The sequence below is a fragment of the Hyposmocoma kahamanoa genome, unplaced genomic scaffold (genome assembly GCF_003589595.1).
Source record: "Hyposmocoma kahamanoa isolate Upper Pololo Valley unplaced genomic scaffold, ASM358959v1 166, whole genome shotgun sequence".
NCBI lineage: Eukaryota > Metazoa > Arthropoda > Insecta > Lepidoptera > Cosmopterigidae > Hyposmocoma > Hyposmocoma kahamanoa.
This window is the reverse complement of record NW_020653601.1, coordinates 1,316,243-1,342,051: the sequence shown is the minus strand read 5'-3', so window position 1 is coordinate 1,342,051 and position 25,809 is coordinate 1,316,243. Positions and strand designations below refer to the sequence as shown.

Genomic DNA, 25,809 nt, shown 5'->3' with positions numbered 1-25,809 from the left:
CGAAGTTCAAATTGGACAGACACTAAAAAGTAGATATGTCACAAAAAGTCGGAGTCAGCTCAAAGGGACTCCGTTTTGTGGAGAATAGACACGCCTGCGCTTTGGTAGCGTTAAATTTGACAAGATTGGCATCGCCCCAATCGGACACTGCCTTGAGTGTCAAATCCAAACGGCTAACCATGGACTCTCGACAAGACTGGATTTCCTCTCGATTGGCTCTTGTATTGGTCAAGTACCTATCTACAACTGACTTCATATACTTATAGACCTATATACTTAAAATGACCCTAAATTAATGTTTAAAATAGAAAAGAAACAATAAGAATACGTTATTTACCTTACAACAATGCAAGAAGTGATCTCTTAAAAGCAGGGACCCACGGTTAAAGACATTAAAATTTGGTACATATTTCGTTATAATAATAATAGTAATTTATTTTCTTCAGATATTGATATCTATCAATCAATCATTACAATGCAATACAACTATCAATCTACTGTCAGAATACCCACGCATCTTCTACAGAGGATTATTTTGTAATACGGGGTGTGGCAGAAAAGCAATGAGACTGATTTTTTATTTACCAAAGTTTTTATTTTTTCTAAACATCAATGTTATCCCTTTCAAAGTAGTTCCCTTCCGCAGCTACACACCGATGGAGACGTTGTTCCCATTGTTGGTAGCGGCCCTGGAAGACTTCAGCGGGTATGGTCTTCAGCATGTCCGTCACTCTCTTTTGGATGTTTTCTAAAGTCCCGAAATGAGGACATTTTTCAGTTCAGGGAAAAAGGAAAATGTCACAGTGACTGAGATCAGGTGAATAGGGGGGCTGTGGAACCACAGGAATGCCTTTTGAGGCCAAAAATTCTGTTATGGAGAGGGCAGTGTGACATGGGGCGTTGTCATGGAGGAGCATCTATTTGTCTGCAATGTCTGATGAATGACCCTTTTTCTGAGCCTTTCAAGGGCGTCTTTACAAAAAACTTGGTTGACAGTTTTCCTGGAGGAATAAATTCTTGGTGGACGATTCCCCTTTAGTCAAAAAAAACAAATCATCATTGATTTCATCTTCAATTTGCTTATTCGAGCTGTCTTTGGTCGAGGAGAGTTTGCAGTGTGCCACTCCTTACTGTGCCTCTTAGTCTCAGGATCGTATTTAAAAATTCATGATTCTTCACCTGTGCTCACACGACTAAAGAAATTTTGCTCATTAGCGATTCTGTCAAGAAGATGAAGACACTTGTTCATTCAAATGTCCTTCTGCTCAATTGAGTGGTTTTTCGGCGCCATTGCACAGACCTTTTGGATGTGCAAATATACAGTCAAAATTTGATAAACAGTGAATGTATTCAAATGTAATTGTTCACTCAACATTCTTAATGTCAAGCGACGGTCTGATCTCACAAAAGTGTTCACAAGTTCGAGGTTTTCATCGGTTTTCGAAGTTGAAGGTCTCCAAAAATTGTGCCAGCGACTTGAGCTCGGGATAAAGAATGTTTCCCATAGGCTTGTTTTACTTTTCAATCGTCACACTTGCCGATTCTCCAAGCTTAACACAAAATGTAATAGCACAACGTTGCTCCAAATTCCGCTGTTACATTTTGCGTGACGCACAACCAAAACACAACTTCGCTAACAGCAATTACAAAAATCATGTAGTTAACGGAAGGTGTTGAAACTCGCAATGAGCTCTGGGAGGGTATTGATACACGTGCTCTATCAAGGACAACAGCGCAGCGTTGCCAGATCGCGTGCACTCGCATTACTTTTCTGCCACACTTCGTATATTATTTTTTCCTATCGGGATATTTTGGAGGGATCAGGGAAAGGGATACATCAGGTCAATTGTAATTGTATCTTTTTATAAGGTGTATAGTAAATAATCGTTAATTACGTACAGACCGAGTCAGAACTCTGAACTCTCAGTAAGCCACCATCAGCCAGTCCATTAGCAATTTTATGCATTGTACGTAAATCATTAAATAGAAAGTAGCGATCATCGTATTCTTTTACGTATACCACAGTACGAAGATAAAACTCGCAAAAATCTGCGATGAATGGCTTTGTTTGTTCCCTCGTGGATCGAGTACCAACCGTCAAAATCGAATCGGAAAAACGGAGATCGATGACGTAGGTTATCGTGTAACCTTAGCGTAATACAGAAGAGGCCTATACCTACTCGGCAGTGGGTTGATGTAGCTAATAACAATAGTAACGCACACACTCAACATAGCTCCGCACAAGGGAAACCCTGTGTCGCGGGTGCCATGGATACACACATAGACAACCACAAATAACTCACGAGAGAAATAAATGTAGGCCATACGTTTCTCCCGGTCCGGAAATAGAGTCCGGGACCTCTGCATGGCAGACCAACATGGTCACCGTTCGGCCACGGGACGCAGTTTTTTTATAATAGTAAGTGACGATTAACAAGTCATGCGCCTGGTGATAAGCGATACGCCTGTCCATCGAGTATATAACCAGAAATAGATACGAAATGTCATTTAATTTGTTTGAAAACTATTCTGTCAAATCATTACGGTGACATCTGCGCTCCGATTGGCCAGCCTGATTCGAAACAATCAATTGTTTTACTTCAAAACGATCAGTTTAACTTGAGCTTCGCCATAACGTCGAAATTTGCAAAATTACATATTATTTAATTACCGATGAAATGTGATCCAGTTTGTTTTGTAATTAGATGTTTTTCTGTTTTTCCCACACCACTGAATGGAACAGCCCCCATTGTTAGAGATATTATCTTCATTACAATAAATGCAGAATATTTTTGGAATATACGGAGACGTACACACAGGTCAGTTGTTGGCGCTGTGCTATTTAAGTTTTCTAATTTGTGATTTCAGCGCAAACGAGAGTTAATATTTTAAATTGATATAAGGTCCATTTTTCTGATGAGCTGCCAGGGATAGATGGCCCTTATTTCGTCTCTATTTCTGGTTATATACTCGATACGCCCGTCCAAAGGATATAATATAATATTTTGTAATCAGGTAATTGGTATGATTATTTAGAAGCATTATTAAAATTTCAATCATTACTACTACGACATTAGTACATTATGTCGTAGAATCACAGAAATTCGTTGCCGGGGATACCTTTTAATATCGATTCGTTCAACATCCGAAGATTGCAATTAACTTGTTTATTCATTTTTCACATTAATAATTCAAAAGTACAAAAGATAAATTACACTAAAACAGATTTAATATCCCGTGGCGTATACGCAGAGGGAACGTCAAAAGTCGTTAACACCAAAAGCCCCTTTTGTCGATGCGAGCTCGTTTATAAAGCATTGTCCCTCCCTTTTCTAATATGCTTTCCTATTAACTATCATCGGATCGTGTTGGATCATTTTGACAACCTAAAACTCAGCAACTTACAATAGAAAACCAAACGCCTCATGTACATTAAAGTACAGTAAATTAAGTAACTTACTAGTTTTCTAGTTGCAATAGAGCTCTAGAGCTCCTTGTGAAAGAGTTCGTCCAGGGAAGTACTACCACCTGAACTATTTCTGCCGCCAAGCGTTAATGTTGGCATTACTGTGTTCCGGTTTTGAAGGGTAAGGATGCTGGTGAAATTACAGGCACATGGGACTTGTCAACTTATGTCTCTGGCTGACGGGAGCAGTGCCTCTAACCGCTCACGCGATACATGCAGCCGTAGACGCATACCAAATCTAGAGGTGCCGGTGATGATTTTATACCGATTTATCGGATATCAAAGTTATAACAGGTAAAAGAACTAACATTAATTGCTATTTCGGTAACTACTCTAGCAAACCATAAAGTTTTTAATGCCTGGATCTGTCATTTAAAAAAATAAACAACTTCAAAAATACGTCACGATAATCGTGTGTGTTATTGTTTGATCTGGTGATTTCGGTGTTTATTTATTGAAAACATACCATAAGTAGCGTTTTTTAAGTTTACCCTGAATATAAATGTTTATAAACTATACTTTAAGGAGTAATTTCATGGTAAACGTTAGAACCACTCAAACGGAATATTATCATATTTATCCAAGTACATCAAAAATTTAATTAGTGCTTTTTAAGTGCAGGATTTGCGGTGTATTACTGCATTTTATTTGAGATGTTTTTGTTGGTAGTACGGAGGGTATTTATTTAGCAATGCAGAATAATAATTTTTATTTATAAAAACTTGTATTTAAACTGAATGCTTTTCTAATTTGCGATACCAAATAGCCGCCATTTTGCGGTAGGAGGAGCGCATCGCTTGAGCGGATAATAGCTTTGCGATTTATGGCTCTAAATGGCACTGCAACTGGTATGAATAGGCGTGTCCCTTACCACCAGGTACACGACTTGCTCATCCCGTTACTTGGTATTATATAAAAAAAACTGTAACTCCAAGAAACAGATCTAAATAATCTCAGTACAGAGTACTAAAAAAAACCGACCTCATAAGTCATTAATCCTCTAGTTTGCCACCTTTATAGGTGGAACACTTCCTTCATATTTAAATGGAATCACTACTGAGGTACCCTTTTTACAACAAAAAAAGAATCATCAAAATCGGCCCACAAATTACCGGAGTTATCGCGTAACATACATACAAAAAAAACACAGCGGAATTCAGAACCTCCTTTTTGAAGTCGGTTAAAAAGTGTCAGATTAGTACAAGATAAACTTAGAAGTTTATTTTTGGTGAATTTATTACGTTTTGTAAAAAGTCATGGAACAAAAGTGTTGTTTATGACGTTAGTAATTACATCGCTTCTTTTCAAGAACAGTGGCACAAACCAAAATTGTTATTTTTTTGTTTTATTATACAAAGCGTTCAGAGTGAGTTTAATTTTACTACGAAAAAAAAACACCGAGCTTCTTATTGTTTAAAATAAGTACTTGACAACATGAGACGGTATACGATTCGTCGCCTTTGTATATTTTTTATTAAAAAATAAAAGAACATTTCATGGAAAGCGATGATGAAGTTGACGATGAAATATGGACATCTAAATAATAATGTAATTATTTTAAACAATCTGCAGTTGTTTTTAAACCAATTTCCTGACGTGTTACGTGATTTTGAGATAGGCCGCTGTTCTAGAAAGCCATGGATATGTACAAGTGCTGCTAATTTGTTAGTATTTTACATATAACTCTGTATAACCAGCGTCTTCTCCTTCATCACGCATAACAACTAACAGCAAGATTTACACATCTATAATAAAATGTCATTGTTTGATAACGATATATACCTAGCGAGCATGTCATGAATAAACCTACACATTCAATCAAGTTTGGCAAACCTTAGGTCCTTGCAAAAGAAGTCCGTTGCCCAGGATGCTGCGAGAAGCCATTGAAATTAAAAAAAAATCCTAATTTCAACAGAGAAGATGGTTTCTCCGTACCACCAGTCCCACCGTACCACCAGAAAAATCTCGAACGGACATAAGACTGCAGTATTGATTAATATGTTTTAATTTATTCTAATTTTCATTATTAAGTAATAATAAATGTAACTTCACAAAAATTCATTTTGTTAAAATAAAATAATTGGTAACTTATGCAGCGTAGATTGGAATGTTCTTGTAAAATTAAAAATAAGGTATCACTTAATGACTTTTGTAACTATAGTGGAAAAAATAGGGTGGTTTGCATTAATATTAGACATAACTGGTTGATGACTGTACCACCTCAGTCAACCGTGACCATGGGACCTGCAAAGGGCCCGAAACGTTGGTTTGTTTGAAAACAACAAATATACGCGATTTAAATCCGGAAAAATAGTTTTTTTCCTATGTATAACAATCGGGAAAACCTAAGAGCTCGATTCCTACTTCCAATGATTACAAAATAGAGCGGCCCGATAAAATGTTCTAACGTCTTTTCTTTACGGCCATCCAGCCCTCCTCATCAATCTGCAGAAATCGTAAAACCGAATCTGCAGATGTGACGTCACAGCGAAAATAACTAGCCTGGATACGGATATGGGCGTTTTATTAAAGGCTGACAAGACTTGGATCCTGATTTCACGGTAGTAATTACCGTTTTATTAACCACCAAATTCAGATCCAAGTACCTAATCTTTATTTCATAGGTAAGCAAATTACACTTAAAATCTTTATATTTATTAAACTCTACCGCTCATTCGTCAGGCAGGAAGAATGAGCAAGAAACTTTAAGGCGATTAACACGGTACAACGATTCTCCAAAGCAACAGTAACCTCGTGTTCAGTTTTATTAAAAAAAGACGCAATCATCCGCTTAGAGGTACTTTACACGCGCGCCACTTTGGTTAGTTTCGGCTCATCTTGAAAGACCCATACGCTCGATTGCTGCTTTGTTTTGGAATCGTAACTATAAATCCATGTTTCGTCTCTTGTTACTATGTCTCACACCAAATTTGACGCCTCTTCGTTGAATCTGGTAAGCATGGCGTTGCACCATTGACGCGATCCGTTTTTTGAGCCTCAGTTAAATTGTGTGGGATCCACCGAGAGCACAGCTTTTTCACACCCAAATGTTGGTGTAGTATTGATTGTATTTGACTCATGCCTATGCCTATAGATGCCCAAATCTCATGGTATGTCACATGCCTGTCTGTTTTGATCATACGGTGCACAGTATCGATGTTTTTGTTGTTCACAGCGGTGGACGGGCGACCACCACGAAATTCGTCCCTGAGATTCACACGACCGCGTTTGAATTCTGCAAATCAGCTATAAATTGTCGTCTTGCATGATGCTTCATCGCCAAAAGCAGTTTGAAGCCGGGCGAAGTACCACTGAGCTGTTAATTTACACTTAAAGTCGTAAAAAATCATAGTACGAAAATTTTCATGAGTTAAATCCATGGTGATGTAGACAACCAATTTCTAAAATGACGCCACAATGTAAAAACAAGTAACAGTCAGATGAAACAAACTGTATTCTACAGCCAAAGAGTTCGATTTTCAAATGTTATAATTACTTTTTAAATATTGTTTATGTAAATGGCCAGTTCCGGAAACTTATAGTGCGCCCTATGTACTAATATTACTTTGCTTCTAAAGTGAGATTTCTAACAAAATAAAATTAATTAATGTCACGATTCGCTAACACGAGTAATGTAGTATTGTTAAAGTAACGAGAAGAACGAATGATTTTCCAAGCATGAATTCAGTGAATAAATCGTCACAAAGCTGCCTATGAAACATCATAATTTTAATTTTATAATAAGGTTACTTTAAAACAAACTTACTACTTACTTGAATAGTCAAAGTAATGTTAAAGTAATATTGTTTTAAAAGGTTATGGTAAGCCCGTAGATGCCACGGGCCAATAAATTAATTCACGGAATGATCTCATATCTGAGTTCACAATCTAGAAACTAGCTATAATTAAACAACACCAAAACGCAACGTGAACTTCAGTTAAATCGTTTTAACGCAATAGTCAAAGACTTCGATAAAATTTTACCATAACTCCAATTACGTAGTAAAACCAAATCGCTATTTGATCATCCAAACAGAATGCTAATTCCTGTTGTCAACGTTACGCGGGAATTAAAGATTTTTACTGTCAGTTCAGTTCCCGTTCAAGTGCGTCCATTTGAAATATTTTTTTGGTAAATCGCAGTTTGTTATGTAAAAGTGTACGTTATTTTGTCATCTTTCAAATATATATTTTTATCACAGAACAATAAAGTGCTTAGTTTGCGTGGTACGTGTGCCAACAGTAAGTTCCACATACTTAAACTTAGTCTGCCGTTTTTGCCTTGCACACTATGGAGTACAAAAATAATAGTCGCACTTGTATTATTATCTATAGTGGTGTTTTATATAATCGTTAAGTTTTATTTTATATAATTTTAACAAAGTTTCAATTTTCTGTACTTCATAATAACTAAAAAAGAAACTAAAGTAAACTTTGTACCGCTGAAAAATGGTCGTCCTTTTTGGAATACGAAGCAAATGTCTCGTATTCGTCGTCGTTCAGCTATTAACCGCTAGATGGCAGCACATTAATTAAAATTTCAATGTAAAATCAAAACGTTTTGTATATGTATTATTCATCTTTTAACGATATCCCAATGGGGTCAAGTTAAAATTATATTAACAGTCTAGAATTTGTTATTCTATTTTTTTTTAAATTAGAAACTGCGACTAATCATTATCATGATTTCATGGTGTTTCAAATTGTGAATTTGTGAGTTTTGGCGACAGCGGTTCTGATAGAAATCGAGTCTTCGGACACTATCATTGCTTCTTTCTTCCGTGGTTTTTACGACATCAAATGACGAAACAATGTGTCTGGAGGTCAGCGACTCGCCTATCTATTATATTTGCAGTGTTACTCAGAGTTTTAATCGCAAAGACATGAGGAACACTATCACCCTGCGACAAAGTTGACACGTTCAATTCATTTCACCAGCGGACTTAACCACATTACCGCTTGGCGGCAGAAATAGGTAACGTGGCAGTACTTCTCTATATGAACTCGACGTAAGAGTGCTGGTGTTACATGGAACTTGTCAACTTTATATCTCAGGATGACAAGTGGAGAGGTCATGAGATGATGAGATGACGATACGGTTAGTCCACCAGTTAAAAATCGCTCAGCGAGCTATGGACAATACATGGCTGTCAGAGAATCGACAACCGATGGGGGAAGCGAGTCATTGAGTGGAGACCACGACTCGGCAAACATAAAGCAGGAAGCCTCTGGCCAGATGGAGTGGCTATTTGTGAAAGGCAGCTGGCAGCAGATGGATGCGACGAGCTGAGGAACGGGCGAAATGGTACGCATTGGGAGAGGCCTATGTCAAGCGGAAGATTGCGATAGGCTGATGACGATGATGACAGGTGCAGAGGCAGAGCCTCTCAGATCTTTGCGATTAAAGTTCGGAGTGGCAATGCAACTGTTATGGGTAGCATGTCACTTACAACTAGGCCCAGGATTTATTCGCCCATTTGTTTATTATCATAGAAAACCCAAAATTGTAGTTTTTGAGAAACCATACCAGAGACGATGGGTCCATATATAAAGAGTTCTGATCGGCTTATCTAGAAAATTTATTTACCAACTTAGTGGTTGGTATGGAAAAGAAATTTCTTCCCGCCTACCTACTACATCGGTTTGGCCTATGCAAATATCTCGCCTTAAAAGTATTATAAATAATAATCTTTGGTTCTTGAACTTGAGCTCGTGATCCCGGTCAACCATACCATTACTGGGGAATATCGTATCTCCAGATATAAAATTAAAAAGGTGAGAAACTAAAATGGATACCCAAAACCATAATAGAATAAGAACAAGTAGGGCAACTCCTTACCCACACATTTACATAATAATGAAATGCGCGTTGAGATGACTAGTGTTGTGCTAGAGCATCCGCAGGTTTTTTTTATGATAGTAAGCGAAACACGCCTGTCCACAACAGTTGCAGTGCCACTAAAAGCTTTAAATCACACAGATCTGAGGGGCACTGCCACTGCGCTCGTCATCTTTAGACACATGTTGACAAGTCCCATGTGCCTGTAATTTCACCAGCACCCTTAACCTTCAAAACCGGAATGCAGTAATGTTTACATTACCGTTTGGCAGCAGAAATAGATAAGGTGGCAGTACTTCCCTGGACGAACTCTTTCACAAGGGGCTCTAATGTTACTAAATGTTAAGGAAAGTGCTGAAAGCGTTTCTTAGATACTTTATACACAAAGATGCGAACGAGTACTGCTCCTACATGTATCTACTACGTTTCTGTTTGGATGTCTCGGTTATAATTCGTTGGAGGTTAGGCGAATGAAACACCAAGTTGTCGTTACGTGCAATATTCTGCGCGGTAATATTATAGATTACCCCGATTTGCGTGATGAGCTCTATCGATTCTATGCGCCAACTATCATCCATGTAGAAGATGCAATTTCATAGTCTCCTTGCCACCAACCGTGAATGCGACTTGTTTGCGAATGGAGGGTCAGGAACATTGTCAGAATGTTTGTATTATTGTGAAAGGGGATGCTTGAAAGATACTTAACCTCATATAATTATTTTTAAATTGTTAATAATATATCTTTAATTATTGTGATTGGTGTGTTCGTAATAATTAGGAAACACCTGCAAAGCAATTTAATGATATCTGTGACGTTTCCAATTTGCGTTGGACCTGTGTGGGAACTAAAGCCCAAGCCCTCCTTTGTAAGAGGAGGCCTGTATCCATTATTGTTATAATATTTAAAATACCATATTGTGTATTTTCCACAATACTAAACAGAAGAGATTCTAGCGACTTTTTGTTGCACGTTCCATTTTATTGTTAGAACGCAATCGTGTTAGGAATGTTTTGACTAATTTTTTATACATAGATATGCTAAGTCAAAGATGTTAATACCAGCTATTTAAATACGCATTGTTGAGTTTCGACCGCTTATGACTACTTTAATATTGCTATTATATAGAAAAGTAGCTATATCCGGCACGCATTGCAATGCCATTGTAATGATTTGAAATCCCCAACTCACAGTCATCTTAACTGGGCAGCCTTTGGAAAACTACGTTTGATTTTCTCGTAATCCATACCATAAAGTTTGGAAACAAAAGTTTTCAATCAGCGCGATCTACCAGTTATTACAAATGGAACCGAGACGTGGACACTCACGATGCTGCAAGTCAACCAGTTAACTGCGACCTATGCAACGAGCTAGGCCGGATAAGATTCGAAATGAGATTATCTGACAGACTAAGTCATAATTGTCGCAAAACCGATAACCGATGGGAGACACGAGTTTTTGAGTGGAGATCACGCTCTGCAAACGTAGTGTAGGACGCCCTCTAATTAGATGGAGTGACGATCTGCGAAATGTAGCTGGCAGCAGCAGATGGATGCGACAAGTGGAGGACCGAGCGAAATGTAGCACATTGGGAGAGGCCTATGTCCAGCATTGAACTGCGATAGGCTGATAAAGATGAACCCGCATTTACAGTCTCATATCATCTACTACGTTTTGATTACAGTGCCCTCCCTACACAACCTTTTGGTTATACGGGAATGGCACTATTAGCACTATAGTGTAAGCAAGCCTGCCCAGGGAACTTATCAATCAGATCCTGATTCCAGATACCCCGTTGACACATACTTCATCCGGCTATCAAAAGGCTTGTGAGTTTTACCTCTAAAACGTTGACTCTAAAGTCAACTACCAAATTAACCTAAAAAATAGATATTTTTTTTCCTATATCCATGAGGACAGCTGGTGAGCAATGACCTTAACCTAGCAATGGGAGCTACTGGTTCAGAACCTTTTACGCGCATTCGTATAACAAAGGTCACGAAAGTTTTATCGCAATTAGATGAATAATAATAGAATGCGTATGGAACTATCGACAAAAAAATAATGATGGTGACTGGCAGAAGCGATGGAATAATAAATCGGGTGTTGGTTTTGACAGGTAGAGATTTGGGTACAAGGGTGGTTTTGATTATGGATGAAGGGTGTTTTCGTATGATTATGGTGAAGGTGTAAGGTAAACTGTTATTTTATTTCAAAATTTCCTGTCGCTGGTATGTCAGGAACAACATATTTTGGATTGTGAGTAGTCGTTCCCTGTACGCATTACTTGTGTGTAATCGAAATGTAATTTAAAAAAACTCAAAATTATAACTGTTTCCACTTAAAATCATAGTTATTAACTCGTCACGCGCATCATCAGCAAATCGCAAAGTTATTGAGCGCCTAGGCATAAATATGAGCAATGTTTCAGCACCGCTGCATTGCGTTTCTTTTTTTCACTCGCTCTGTCTCTTGTCCCGATAATTGTAATGGTGAGTCGTTAGCTTTGTGAAATATTTTTATTTATATGTGATTTGGTGTTTACCCAAAATAGTAGTCTAGTTTCGTTATTTTATCATGTAGTTATTTAAAAAAAAGTAGAATTTAGTCTCCTTCTTTATTTAATCACAGAATGATGCGGCCTGATACTGGAATAAAAACAGCGGTGATATACTACTAGGAGAAAGGTTGGGTCTAATTCTATAAACAATTTGCCCTTTAGTTCTGTTATAAGTCACATGTAGGTTAGTTAGTTTGCTTTTATACGCAGCAGTGTTATTTTTATTTGTACTAAGTTAAAAGAGAGTGATTTAGTAGCAATGGAGTTCCTTATGAAGGAATTAGTCTTTGCCGTTTCGGTTTTGAAGAGTAAGGGTGCTGGTGTAAGTACAGGCACATGGGACTTGTTAACCTCTGTCTCAGGGTATTGGGCGCAGTGGCAATTGTAGTGCACTCTTAACCGCTCACGCGATGCGCTCCTCCTACCGCAAAATGGCGGATATTTGGTTTCGCAAATTAGAAAAGCATTCAGTTTAAATACAAGTTTTTAAAAATAAAAATTATTATTCTGCATTGCTAAATAAATACCTCCGTACTACCAATAAAAACATCTCAAATAAAATGCAGTAATACACCGCAAATCCTGCACTTAAAAAGCACTAATGAAATTGTTGGTGTACTTGGATAAATATCGTAATATTCCGTTTGAGTGGTTCTAACGTTTACCATGAAATTACTCCTTAAAGTATAGTTTATAAACATTTATATTCAGGGTAAACTTAAAAAACACTACTTACGGTATGTTTTCAATAAATAAACACCGAAATCACCAGCCCAAACAATAACACATACGATTGTCGTGACGTATTTTTGAAGTTGTTTATTTTTTTTAAATGACAGACCCAGGCATTAAAAACTTTATGGTTTGCTAGAATAGTAACCGAAATAGCAATTAATATTAGGTCTTTTACCTGTTATAACTTCGATATCCGATAAATCGGTATAAAATCATCACCGAGGCACCTCTAGGTCTGGTACGCGTCTATGACTGCATGTATCGCGTGAGCGGCTATATTTTCGTGATTTAAAGCTCTGAGTGGCGCTGCATCAATCATGGCTCGGCGTATCGTTTACCACTACGTCGCTTGTTTTAATAACAAAATCATTAGTGAATAATACTTTAAGATAAATTAATACTTTCAGAAGAATAATTTTGATGAAAAATAGTCCATAGACATAATATAAATGTATGTACATTGGCTAGTTCTTGGCAGTTGTCTTCACATCTTTGTGAATTAAAACTGCAACTGTTATGGAGAGTTGAATCACTTGCCACCAGACACACGACTTGTTCATCCTGTCACTTGGTATCATAAAAAAATTCCCAACAAAAATTTCTGAATAAAATATGTGTTACGTAATTTATACATACTTAGGAAATAAAACTATTTTTCCGGATTTAAATCGCATATGTTTGTTTTTTCAAACAAACCAACGTTTCGGGCTCTTTACAGGTCCTAAGGTCATGGTTAAAAATAGTTTCATTTCCTATGTGTTAACAATCGCGAAAACCTAAGAACTCGTTATATATTCTTTTTCAGAAAACCCTAAAAAATTGTTACAGTCATTTATCTTCGAAATTTTAATTTGCTGCCAGTGCCTTTCTTTCTTCGGAGGTTAGAGTTGGTTATTTAAAATTTATGTTAGTCATTGCCAGTGTTACATTTTGTGGGTGCAACTTTGTCGTCTGCCAAATGTAAGCTCTCGATCCCGTAGTCTTTGTTCGTATGTGCAGAATGTATTTTATATTTTTCAAGAATATATTCGTGGATATATTATCTGTTATAAGAATTTTTATAACTATGTTTTTGTTAGAAACAGTTGATTGAATGGAATTGAAAATGTCCTGTGAGTTGTGAAAATATGACGAATAACGTAACTGCGTCTTAAATTGACGAACGACTAAATTTAAAGGTAATAGTATCTTTATTTAATACGTAAGCAAAAGGCCGTGGTAGCCAAATGGTTTCACATACCATCGCTCAAGCAGAAGGTCGTGATTTCCAATCCGGGATAAACCTCTAAGTTGAAATATGTATATATGGTATGACTGTCGGTCCATGGAAACTAGAGAGATAGTGAGTGTGAGACGCAACCTGCGTGGACACTGTAGCCCCTTGCCATATCCTTGCAAGCGTGGGCGGCGCTGGCTTTGTATGGCCGAGAACCGCAAAAGGCTCAACACCTTGCCCAGTGCCTCTTACGGTTGAAGCCCTGGGTCCCTGGTGGCCACAGGCGAAACTTCTAGCGAACGAGCTGTCCGATCTTCTCGTAGAAGCCTCCGGTGATCACAAGACTGGCAGATATTTCTGCCAAAGAATAAGTTTAGCAATTCAAAAGGGAAATGTTGCTAGCCTTCTGGGCACGATACCCCAGGGTACAGCATTCGTGGACATTTTCTATTTAAAAGACATTCTTTTTTTTTATGTATCTAGCTGTTATAAGTAGTTAGAATAATAATACATATATACGGTGCAAAATTTAATTAGATTTTCTTTTATGACACGAAGTGACGGTGCGAACAAGTTGTGCGCCTGTTGGTAAGCGACACGCCTGTCCATAATAGTTGTAGTGGCACTAGCACTACCAATATGCCTGTCACCCTGAAACATAAGTTGAAAAGTCCCATGTGCCTATAATTTCAATAGCAGCCTTACCCTTCAAAGCTGGAACGCAGTAATGCTCGTATTAATGCTTGGCGGCAGAAATAGATAAGCTGGCAAAACTTCCCTGGACGAACTCCTTCACATGGAGCTCTACTGCTAAAAATATCTACCATGACCTTTTTGATGAAGGAAAATATCGTGAGGAAACTGCAACGGCATCTGCAAAGCAATTTAATGATGTGTGTGAAGTTTTCAATCCGCAACTATAACCTCAAACGGCTTTGGTTGATTCCGTATAACAAAGTGATTTATTCAACACTTTCATGTTGAATATATCACTTTGGAAAAAATATATTGTAACATTGAGAATATACATGATTACTATACGGTATGATGACACGATTCGTAAAAGTTTTCACAATAGAAAAAAAAACACAAACTTACCTCGAAATTTTACAAGAATTTACATACACCAATGATTTTTATATCATCATCATCATCATTCAGCCATACGACGCCCACTGCTGGGCATACGCCTCCCTCAACGATCTCCACGACGATCGGTCCTGCGCTGTCCGCATCCATCGGCTTCCCGCGACCTTTACCTAATGGGGGGTCTAGCCATTGAAGAACCTTTCCGTCCCAACGGCCATCGGTTCTCCTAGCTATGTGCCCCGCTCACTGCCACTTCAGCTGAGCAGTTCTTCGAGCTATGTCGGTTACCTTAAATGTCCTATGGATGTCTCCTATCACGTAGAGAAATACAAAGCATCGCTTTCTCCATTGCCCGCTAAGTGACCTTGAGCCTTCTTATGAGACCCATAGTTTGATATGAAATGATTTTTTGAAATGACTTTTTTTATATCAACTGAACTAAACAGAACACGTATACATCGTTCAAACTGCTTTAATTTTCGTTTGTAAAAAGATTAATTCTGAAACAAAGCCAGTATCCCTAGCGCTCGACCCGAGCAATACAACTGATTCAGTACGGGAAAAATTTTAATTTGAGCTGAGGTATAGTCTGTTCCAATACATTTTGAGCAAAAAATAAACAAACCTGTTTGGTTAAAATTCTAAAGCAATCACTCAATAAATCGAATAAGCAACACTTTCACGTATATTTTGAAGATTTCGACTTGATATATCACTTTTTCCAACAATATTCATTTGAATAGTAATCGTAAAATCATATTTGAAAAATAGTAGTCCAAAAGTGAGGTTATTATTCATCTATACTTCTATGACTTGCCCATGGTTGCATAGTGCTGTTCGGAAAAAAACATTCGGTTGAATCAATTAAAGTTTAGTAATTGATTATTAAATCGAACATTTCAATCGCAATCGAACGAGTATCTAAGTGTAAGGATTTGAAGGAGGATTTAAATTGAAATTTTAAATATGCTTATATAGGTTATGTAAGGAAAACCGCTAGTATGACTCAATTGAACAAATCGAGTCATTCAATTAATTAATCGATTTGTTTGTTTACTTTTTGTTCAAAATGGATTGAAACGAAGTATAGTATCGACTCTTAAACAAATTGAGCTTGAAATCGTCTAATTGATTAAACTCTACTACTCGTTCGTAAAGCAGATTCCACTGAAAAGAATAACTAATACACTCTAGGGGTTGCTCTTTGTAAATAGATATTGGCAGAATACCAACATCGCAAGCAAGCGCGGCATTTAATGCTGAGTCAACGCCTTTTCACAGTCGTGACTTTCAACAATGAAAACATTTAAATAGTTGTTACCCTCTGATGCTAAAAGAGGGGAGTTATAGGTTTGAAACTTTGTCTGTGTATATGTGTGTACAGACACACAGAACTGCGACGCCACAGTCGTAGCTCCCAAACGGCTGTTCTGATCTTAATGCGGTTTAATATATCAATTAATAATCGTCATCATCAAACTTATTCTCTTGTCGGTGGTGCATCTTCCAATCATCTGTCCTATAAGCCAGTTCCTTGACGTCCTCATATGACACGACTCCGGCCTTTTCCTTTATTTGGTCTATGTAGCTGCGTCTAGGCTCTTTCTTCCCTTCCCTTCGATTTTTCCTTCTAAAATGGTCTCATTTTCCCGCGTCTATTCTCTATAGTGTTCAGGATCATTCTTTTCTCATTTACCATTCTCAGCACTTCCGCATTCATTTTATTTTTCATCCAATTAGTAATATACTAGCATTTTGTTGTATACGCAAAGGTACTTATTTGTTTTTATTAATAATAGTATGGTTAAGTTAAAAAGGTTTCTTTTTACCATTTTTTGCATTAGGTGTTTACCTGTAATTAGCTATGCGTTAAATTTAAAACCACAAATAAATGTGCCTAGTAAATAAATCACAAGCTGTTGGTAAGCCAAACAAATGCACCAAACTGGAACACATCGGATTTCGTGGTATACTCCTCGAGACCTTTCGTGATTCAATGTGTAAAAATCGATACGTTTATTAGCTCATACTTTTGAATAGATATGGTGTTTCTCAGGGCAATGTCTTGGAACCTACGTTGTTCTTGATATATATCAATGAGCTCTGCTTTTAACATCGTAGAAAAATTGTAACAATGCGTAAGCCAAATAAATACACCAAACTGGAATACATCGGAATTAGTGGTATATCAGTCGAGTTCTTTCGTAATAACCTTACTAACCACTCTCATTGTGTAAAAATAGATACGTTTATTAGCGCATACTTTTGAATAGATACAGGTGCTCCTCAGGGCAGTGTCTTGAGACCTACGTTGTTCTTGATATATATCAATTAACTGTCTAACACCGTTGAAAAATTGTAACATCTTTGCATACGCTGACGATACCGCGTTAGTAGTTTACGATGCTACCTGGGAAAATGCTAGGAGTAAGGCCGAGAAATCTCTTAACTACGACAAGAAATGGCTAGCGTCTAACTTGCTCCTTTGAATATTAATTAGTAGCAGTAGAGCACCTTGTGAAAGAGTTCGTCCAGGGTAGTACTGCCACCTTACCTATTTCTGCCACCAAGCAGTAATGTCCGCATTACTGTGTTCCGTTTTGAAGGGTAAGGGTGCTGGTGAAATTAGAGGCACATGGGACTTGTCAACTTATGTCTCAGGGTGACGGGCGCAGTGGTAGTGCTCCTCAAATCTCTGTGATTTAAAGTACTGAGTGGCACTGCAACTGTTATGGACAGGCGTGTCGCTTACCATCAGGCGCACGACCTGTTCGTCCCGTCACTTGATATTAAAAAAAAACTAAGAAAACTAAAGTAATGAGAATCTCGCTCCCTAGAAGCCACAATTCACCTGACTAGACTAGTATTCTCACAGCTCACTCTTGTAACGCTTGCTCCAGGTTTACATGTTGGCCTCTTTCAGTAGTCAACAATATCAAATCGGTTTTTTGTCTTGCTGAGTAGAGGGCTGCTGAAGCACTTTCTTACAGTTTACTTTTGAGTCGTTGGCCTGCTGATTTGAATGTTCAAAGGTTGTTTGAACAATTTATGTATTTATATTGATGAGCATCTAGACTGGAAACATGATCTGTGGCCGAACACGTAGGCTTATATATATCTTTTTAAAAATCTGAGAGGACCGGCTGACGTGGAAACCCTTCAGATTGTCTATCATATGCTATGCCAGTCTATAATCACATACCGTATGCCAACTTGGGGAGGGACCTACAATACAACATAAATCGATACCTCCAATGAACACTACGCCATCTTTATTTTTTGGTCATCTTCTGTTATTTTTGTAAACAGCCATATTTATTTGCCTTAGTAAGTATGGCTGCTTAATATAAATATAATCTTAATTGTGCTCTCCGAATTTTGTGAAAAAAAGACACAAGAACAAAAAAAACGAATTTTGTAAAAAAAAGAAACAAGAACAAAAAAAACGAATTTTGTAAAAAAAAGAAACAAAAAACAAAATAAAAAGAGCAGGTCCAAAAATTAAGTTGGCTTAGTGTTCATTGAAGGTATCGAAACAGTCCTTAATCTAATCTTTTCTCAGTTAGTGTAAAAATCTCAGTCGTAAGGTAAATATTTATTTAATTTACTACTTGTCCGGTATATTTGGAATTGGGCATACTATACGAAATCAACCAAAGCCGTTTGAGGCTATATAGACTCTTAAAGGATTGTTTCCTACAGACAACAAGAAAGATAATGTCAATATATCAATACTAACGCCGCTTGTACCTGGTACATAAGTAACGTTATATTCAGCCTATATCTTGTTTTATTGGTTCGACGACAGGTCTCTTATCGCCCCAGTGCTCTACCGCCCTAACGGTATTATTTATGACGTTCATATGCTCTGCCCGCGTGCGTGTAGTTTTTAAGGGCAACAAACAAAAACGTGCTATGTTAGCTTGCTGTTAATATATATAGAGTAAAAAATATATAGGGTCTAAAATCGTGTGCATTATTCGTTACAATAGAACATTTTATACAGATTTTTGAAACACAAAAGGTGTTTGGTTATTAATTTATTTGTGAAAATACAGTTTATATAGAAGTTGACATGTGTAACAAAAGAAGTATAGTTTTACCACATGAGTAAAGGGCGTTCCCATTATATCGTTACGTTTTAGTCATCGTTAGACGACTGTCGCGACTAGCCTGTTCCCATGTCACGAGTGTCTGTCGTGACTGTGTCGAGGACATTTATTTTATGAACGACTGTCGCGTCGTTCCACTAGATCGTGACGATAATTTATCGGTTCACGGCAGCCTCATTGATATTTGCACGACAGAATCGTTTGAAGCTGCGATTATCTGTCGTTACATTTTTTATCGTGATGTTTTATTTATCGTCGAACGATTGCCGCTCTAGCTCTTTCCATTGTCACGACAGTCTGTCGTCGTAACGTCAAAAAAGTGAACGACAATTAATCGTGTTGTACTATATGTGAACAATTTCATTTAAATATACAACTCACGACACTTTAAACTGCACGACTATCCGTCGTCACGACATAATAGGAACGCGCTCTAAAGGTTTCACTATGTCCCGCTAAACATTAGGTTGAAGGTATATTGTACATTTACTTACATGCACTGCAACAGACTAAATTAGGAGTAACCTGTGTTTTTTTTTATAATACTATGTGCATACATTGATTTAATAAGTCAGTCTATTTAAAAGCGGTTATAGTTATTAATAGCAATGTCCTAGACAAGCACACTAACGACCTGGTCCTGATAGCCTGATACGCATAGTAGCCTGTCAAGCAGCGGCTATGGGTTCGAATGCAATCTCGCACCTTTGAGTTGCTCTGAATTTATGTGTGAAATTTAGTTTGAAAAAAGTGTGAAGTCCTTGGGGTTTTTCGTGGGCCGCATTCGGCTAGAGTGGCGGACTACATCAGACCCAATATCATGGACCAGAACCGTCAATAGTGGAAATTGAACCGGGAAACTCGTCATCAAATGACGGTAATGCGAACTACCATGCTATGGTCGTTATAATCATAATTGAATCTCAGTTTGGAGGAGAAACGCCGTATCCACCAAAAAACGCCCACCGACGTATTAACCACAACGGTCTATGTAACTTTGAAACGTGTCAGTCAAAAAGCATCCAAGCTATAAACTGTGAGTTATGTACCGATCATCCTCTTTCATTCTCACCCTTTAAACATCAAATAACGCCATCCTTTTCTTTCCAACCACATGCACCCTAATGAATGGGTTCTAAAACTCACAAAGCTCTCAAAAGTGAGGTGTTCTCCAAAGTTACGAGTGTACATTATTCTTGGTGAGTATTACGAAATAAGCATAGGTACCAGTTGTAAATATACGAATATTTGCAGTGTACTTAAAAACTGACGTACATTCTTTTGTTGATTTAGGCCGTATGCTACTTACAGAACTAGGAGCCTAGAAGAGCCTCCTTTTTAGTAATCAATGTTTAGACGTTTTAACATCTCCGTGACGTGTATTCAAAACGAAATTTACTGATCCATTTGTCTCCGCTTTGAATGAAATATTCCTTATTCCATTTTCTCGCGTTGGTAGACAATAGGATTTGTACAGTCAAGGGCACGTCAAGCTTGACACTTTGTACTTTGGACCGTTCTTATCGCAAGCGGCATAGAGTTGGATTTGAATCTTAAGTGACAAACTTCACGTGCTCTAGACCCTGTACTATTTTTTATATAATTTACTTCTACTTCTTATGGTGTCGATGGCTGTAATGCATGCAATCCTGGTGAAAGAATTTGCCAATCGGCGTAAGGTACGCGCCGATTGTTGCCCAGGGTACGCCAGATGAACAGGAAAACAATCGTACATCTTGCAGAGAGATTAGTTTGAATCAAACATTTGAAGAAAACATTCCAGTAAGAGTGTCAAATAAATACTCTCAGCGCCGTAGAACAAACGATTTTTCAAAAGTAGCAGGTTTTTCACAGCACGCCACGTGTAATCTTGCTTAAGTTTTATAGCAGGCCATGTGGGCTGCCGGCGGGACACCTCCAAGCTTTACCAGCAGGCCGCGTGGTACGCCGTGATCCTACCAACGACTGACGTATGTCACCACTAGGGACGAGATCGATACTTCAAGTATTAGCACAAGAGCCTAACAATTGACTGCGTTTGCATTGTCGGCTTGCGGATGCAACCTTTGACTGATCAGGATTAGAAAAATGGAAAATAAATTTTAATTCTTAGGAATTCAAATTTGTTTTACATTTTTCTACCGCCCACAATTAGTTGTGGGCGCCCGGCGGCCCACATGACCTGCTGAATAAAATTCAAAGATACGTCACTACGTATCTATAGTAATCTACGTAAATATAGTTTATGTGGCTGTGTAAACATCACACAAGTGTTTTAATGCCCAATTATGTACAGTTACATACACTGCTTTATCTATACGTACACATATTATAAGGTCTCTATGATGTGTTCAGGAAACTATCATATCGATAGATAAGTAACCACGCAAAATAGGCGCCTTGACGTCGAGTTGCGAACACCAGCCCGACAACCAACCAAGTAGATAAGCATCGTGTGAAATTTGTCAAAAATGTTTGCTATTGACATTTCATTTCGAATAAAACTTCATCTCGACTGATATTAGAATTGAGGTCGAATCAAATTCTTTTGTTTTTCAGATGTGTTCGAAATTTGAATGTAATAATAAAATCTAATTTGGCGTTATTATTAAGCAATATTAACATTTTCACAGATAAGAAATTTGTTCTAACAAAACAGTTTATCTTGGATGCTGGTCGTAATTTGCGGTTTTTCAACACATCATAGAGGGTTTATGACACTTGTGTAGTTAAAATTATAAAATACTAACAAAAAAATACTAAAAAAAAAAAAAAATACTAACAACCTCACAGGACTATATTACTAATATCATAAATAACAACGTTTTACAAAACATTATAATAAATTTATTAAAAATAAACTTTTAACTTTTTGTTGTACTATCTGACACTTTTTAGATCTGCATTTAGTAGAATAAGTTCAGACGTGCAAGCGTCCTCTGCGACGACTCCCACCCCCGTCCTGCACAGAGTTAACTATATAAATATATTTATTTTTGTATGAAATTAAATTCGAATTAATTATTCAAGGCATGGAACAATAGTTGTATTTTAAAATTAACATGCCCGATTGTCGATCGACGTCACTTTCCGTTATGTAAGATAAAGGTCCAATGTCAACTTTTTCAATTCCAAAATAATCCATCCATATGAAATATTATTGGCAAAAAAAAAATAGACATTTAATTGAACGCGCCACAAATCACACGAATCCTCCGTACAAAGGGGAAAACAAATAAATCTAAAACGTACGCATTAAATTTACTTTTACCCTGCAATATCCCGTTGTTTGCCGTGTGCTCCGTCTCTCGGTTTATCGCATTGTTCGGTTGATTTCAAAGCTCCAGTAAAAACAAACGAGCTTGCAAATTAGTTTAACAGACTACCTAATTTATGGGTTTTATTAGGTTTCTTGCCTGCACTGGGTCGGCGTGATGAACTATCTCTGATAACCTTTTTGTTGTGTAGGCTCATGTCGGTGGGCATAATTGGTTATTAGAGTTTCTATTTGTGGAAAATAATTGAAATTGATAATATAATAAACTAGTGGAGTAACTTTACAAACAAAATTGAATATATATCAATTTTTTTGTGAAATTACTCCACTAGTTAGTTATAATTATTAATAATAACCGCTCACGCGATGCACTCCTCCTACCACAAAATGGCGGCTAGTTGGTTTCACAAATTAGAGAAGCATTCAGTTTAGATACAAGTTTTTATAAATAAAAATTATTATTTTGCATTGCTAATTAAATACCCTCCGTACTACCAACAAAAACATCTCAAATAAAATGCAGTAATACACCGCAAGTCCTGCACTTAAAAAGCACTAATGAAATTTTTGGTGTACTTGGATAAATATGATAATATTCCATATGAGTGGTTCTAACGTTTACCATGAAATTACTCCTTAAAGTATAGTTTATAAACATTTATATTCAGGGTTAACTTAAAAAACGCTACTTACGGTATGTTTTCAATAAGTAAACACCGAAATCACCAGCCCAAAGAATAACACACACGATTGTCGTGACGTATTTTTGAAGTTGTTTATTTTTTTTAAATGACAGACCCAGGCATTAAAAACTTTATGGTTTGCTAGAGTAGTTACCGAAATAGCAATTAATATTAGTTCTTTTACCTGTTAGAACTTCGATATCCGATAAATCGGTTAAAATCATCACTGGCACCTCTAGGTGTGGTATGCGTCTACGGCTGCATGTATCGCGTGAGCGGCTAAAGGTCAAACACTTAAAAAAAATCATTAGATCATGGTGGGTTCGAACCAGTACGCTCAGGCAATCCATGCCAGATACTTTGCCAATTAACGCCCGAAATTGAGGGTATAAACTATTAACAACTATCATTTGTTGTAATTCGAGTTTTGTTCAAATGTAATGAACATTATCACAAAATGTTTATTACTTTCTGTAGACGATTCGATTTTTATTGAATAAATTCACTTAAAAATCGTTAATGAAATAAATCGATACAAAAAAATCGTTAGATCGTATGCACTTGAATCGATATTTATAAAATACGAATCGTAATGTTGTGCATCCTTAATAGTAAGAATCTACAACATTGCAACGTGGTTATTGTGAAGTTGCCTCTTTTTCGTTTAAAAAAGATTTGTTACATCAAAATTTTAGTCGCCGTTTCTGCTCACGATTTTGAGCAGACGTTAGTTAAAACTCGGCTTTGGATAAAGACCCGGTTAAAACTGTTGTGTGTACACTGCTCATCTCTGTATATACCTGGATTCATGTGTAAATATGTAAATGATTATTATTTCCTAATTAACATGTCCCAAATAATTGCGAACACAATTTTATTGTACTAACCTTTCTCGGCGCAAGTTGGGACACAGTCTCGTACTGTTGTCAGCTCGCTCACGTATTTCTAGAACAAAAATAACACCTTATTTGGTTCGAGTTTAAATAATTCATTGTTGTGCAAGTTGGTATAACTTCGCCTATCTCAGAGTGCTTGTACGGTGTTAAATTTCATCTTCGTAAAATTCGAGAAAGTTACGAACGCCCAAAAATTGAAAACAATTTGGCGAAATATAAACAAATATTTAAAATGAAAATGAGGAATTTGGGAAGTAATTTACAAGTTATTTTGGAGAAATGTTTTAACAGGCCGTAGTACTACTTCGTCATTTGATAATATTGTTGCTCTTACATGATGAGGTTTCTTTATTCACTAAGAAGTTTTAGAATACAAATTACAGACTACCGACCATGCTGTCATGAACCAATGACTCAAGAAGACTGCCACTTGCTATACACGGCGGCGTAGTAGTATCTTATTCGTACACCAGATATCGCGACGAGTACCAGATAGCTATTTTTGTAAGTAATTTGTTTTATATTGACAAGCTGCAAGCTGCAGTTTGTGACACACAATGCCATTTATCGACACGCATATTTGTCAAAGTTCAGAAACTAATTTTATCTCATAATCAATATTTGAATAATATTACAAGGCAAAAAAGCGGACTTCTTTTTATAGTTCATATTAAATTTAAAATTAATTGATATCCACGGTTATTAACATAATATAAACTACTTCCATGATATTGATTAGGGCCATCTATACATAAGAAGACATTTTTAACTTTCTCAGCGTTTACATTACGTCTGTAGTATGGAGATTAGTAAAACTCTTGTGTTGTTGACTAAAGAACATCACAGTATATACAAAATAGAATAGAGTTAGTATAATAATAATTATTTATTTATTTCATGTAACATGATGGATGGAGTTGGGGCTGGCCCGCACCCAGCGCACCAGAGACGTGTTTCGCTTGAGCATGGTCGCTTAGAAGCAGTCAACTCTTGCTTCTGCGTACATCCCTGACGCGCTACAGAAGCGGGGCAGCCCCACCAGCACCCGGAACGCATTATTATATTGAATTCGGTGGGCCCTATAGACCCGCTGCGTATAATATCTCCACAAACTGCACGTGTATAGGAAGGTACAATAAGCTATAAACAATGTTAATTATTTATTTATTTGATTTGATTATTCATGCTAATTCTATGTTTATTATTTCTATTGACCTAACAGATCCTACTTCACCTACAACCAACAGCATGATGACTTCTGTTGATAAAGCAGCCATTTCTTATACATGCTTGAATATACATTATCGTACATTAAATTTTTGAGGTTACCCGGCTATGGACTTTTCTCCAACAATTCTGTAGTAACACACGTCGATTTCCGAGTTATATTATAGTATCTATAGTTATACTATATAAATATGCTTCCAGTTTCAGGCCAAAAGTGACTTCCTCGCTTAACGTTTCCTTATAATAAAAATTTACAAAGCACTTCAATATAAGTGCCCCGAGACAATAACAAAAGTTGACAAGACTGTTATGGAATATAATAGAATAGAAGCATTTATTTAATATTATCAATTTCACAGTATTACGATTAAAAATACAGTGTCAAAGGATAATAAGATCGTCACTACCGCAAACAGTAACAATGAATATAAAGTAGTATAACTACTGCTTGTCTCAATACGAGTAAGTCAAGTAAAACAAAATTACAATGTTTCAAAACAATCATCTCGCAGGATTAAGAAAGAAAGAAACTTTTATTCAGCTTATTAAGAATTATACAAAAGAAATCACATGATCACATGATGATGATACAGGATCACATTTGTTTTGAACATAACTTTGGTTTTGTTTTCGTTTGCACGTGTGTCTTCATGTATGCTAAAATACGCATACGTATAAATAATTTATCGTGGTTCATTAGACAAACACCCG

The 25,809-nt window shown here is 37.0% G+C and overlaps 1 protein-coding gene across 1 annotated transcript in view; it reads right to left on the bottom strand.

Moving 5' to 3' along the window:
- LOC113225535 overlaps positions 1 to 25,809 on the bottom strand; it is an 83,739-nt gene that overhangs the window by 5,795 nt on the left and 52,135 nt on the right. The window contains exon 3 of the mRNA XM_026457858.1: positions 23,863 to 23,920. Within this exon, the coding sequence (XP_026313643.1) occupies positions 23,863 to 23,920 (58 nt within the window). The remainder of the gene's footprint in view (positions 1 to 23,862; positions 23,921 to 25,809) is intronic.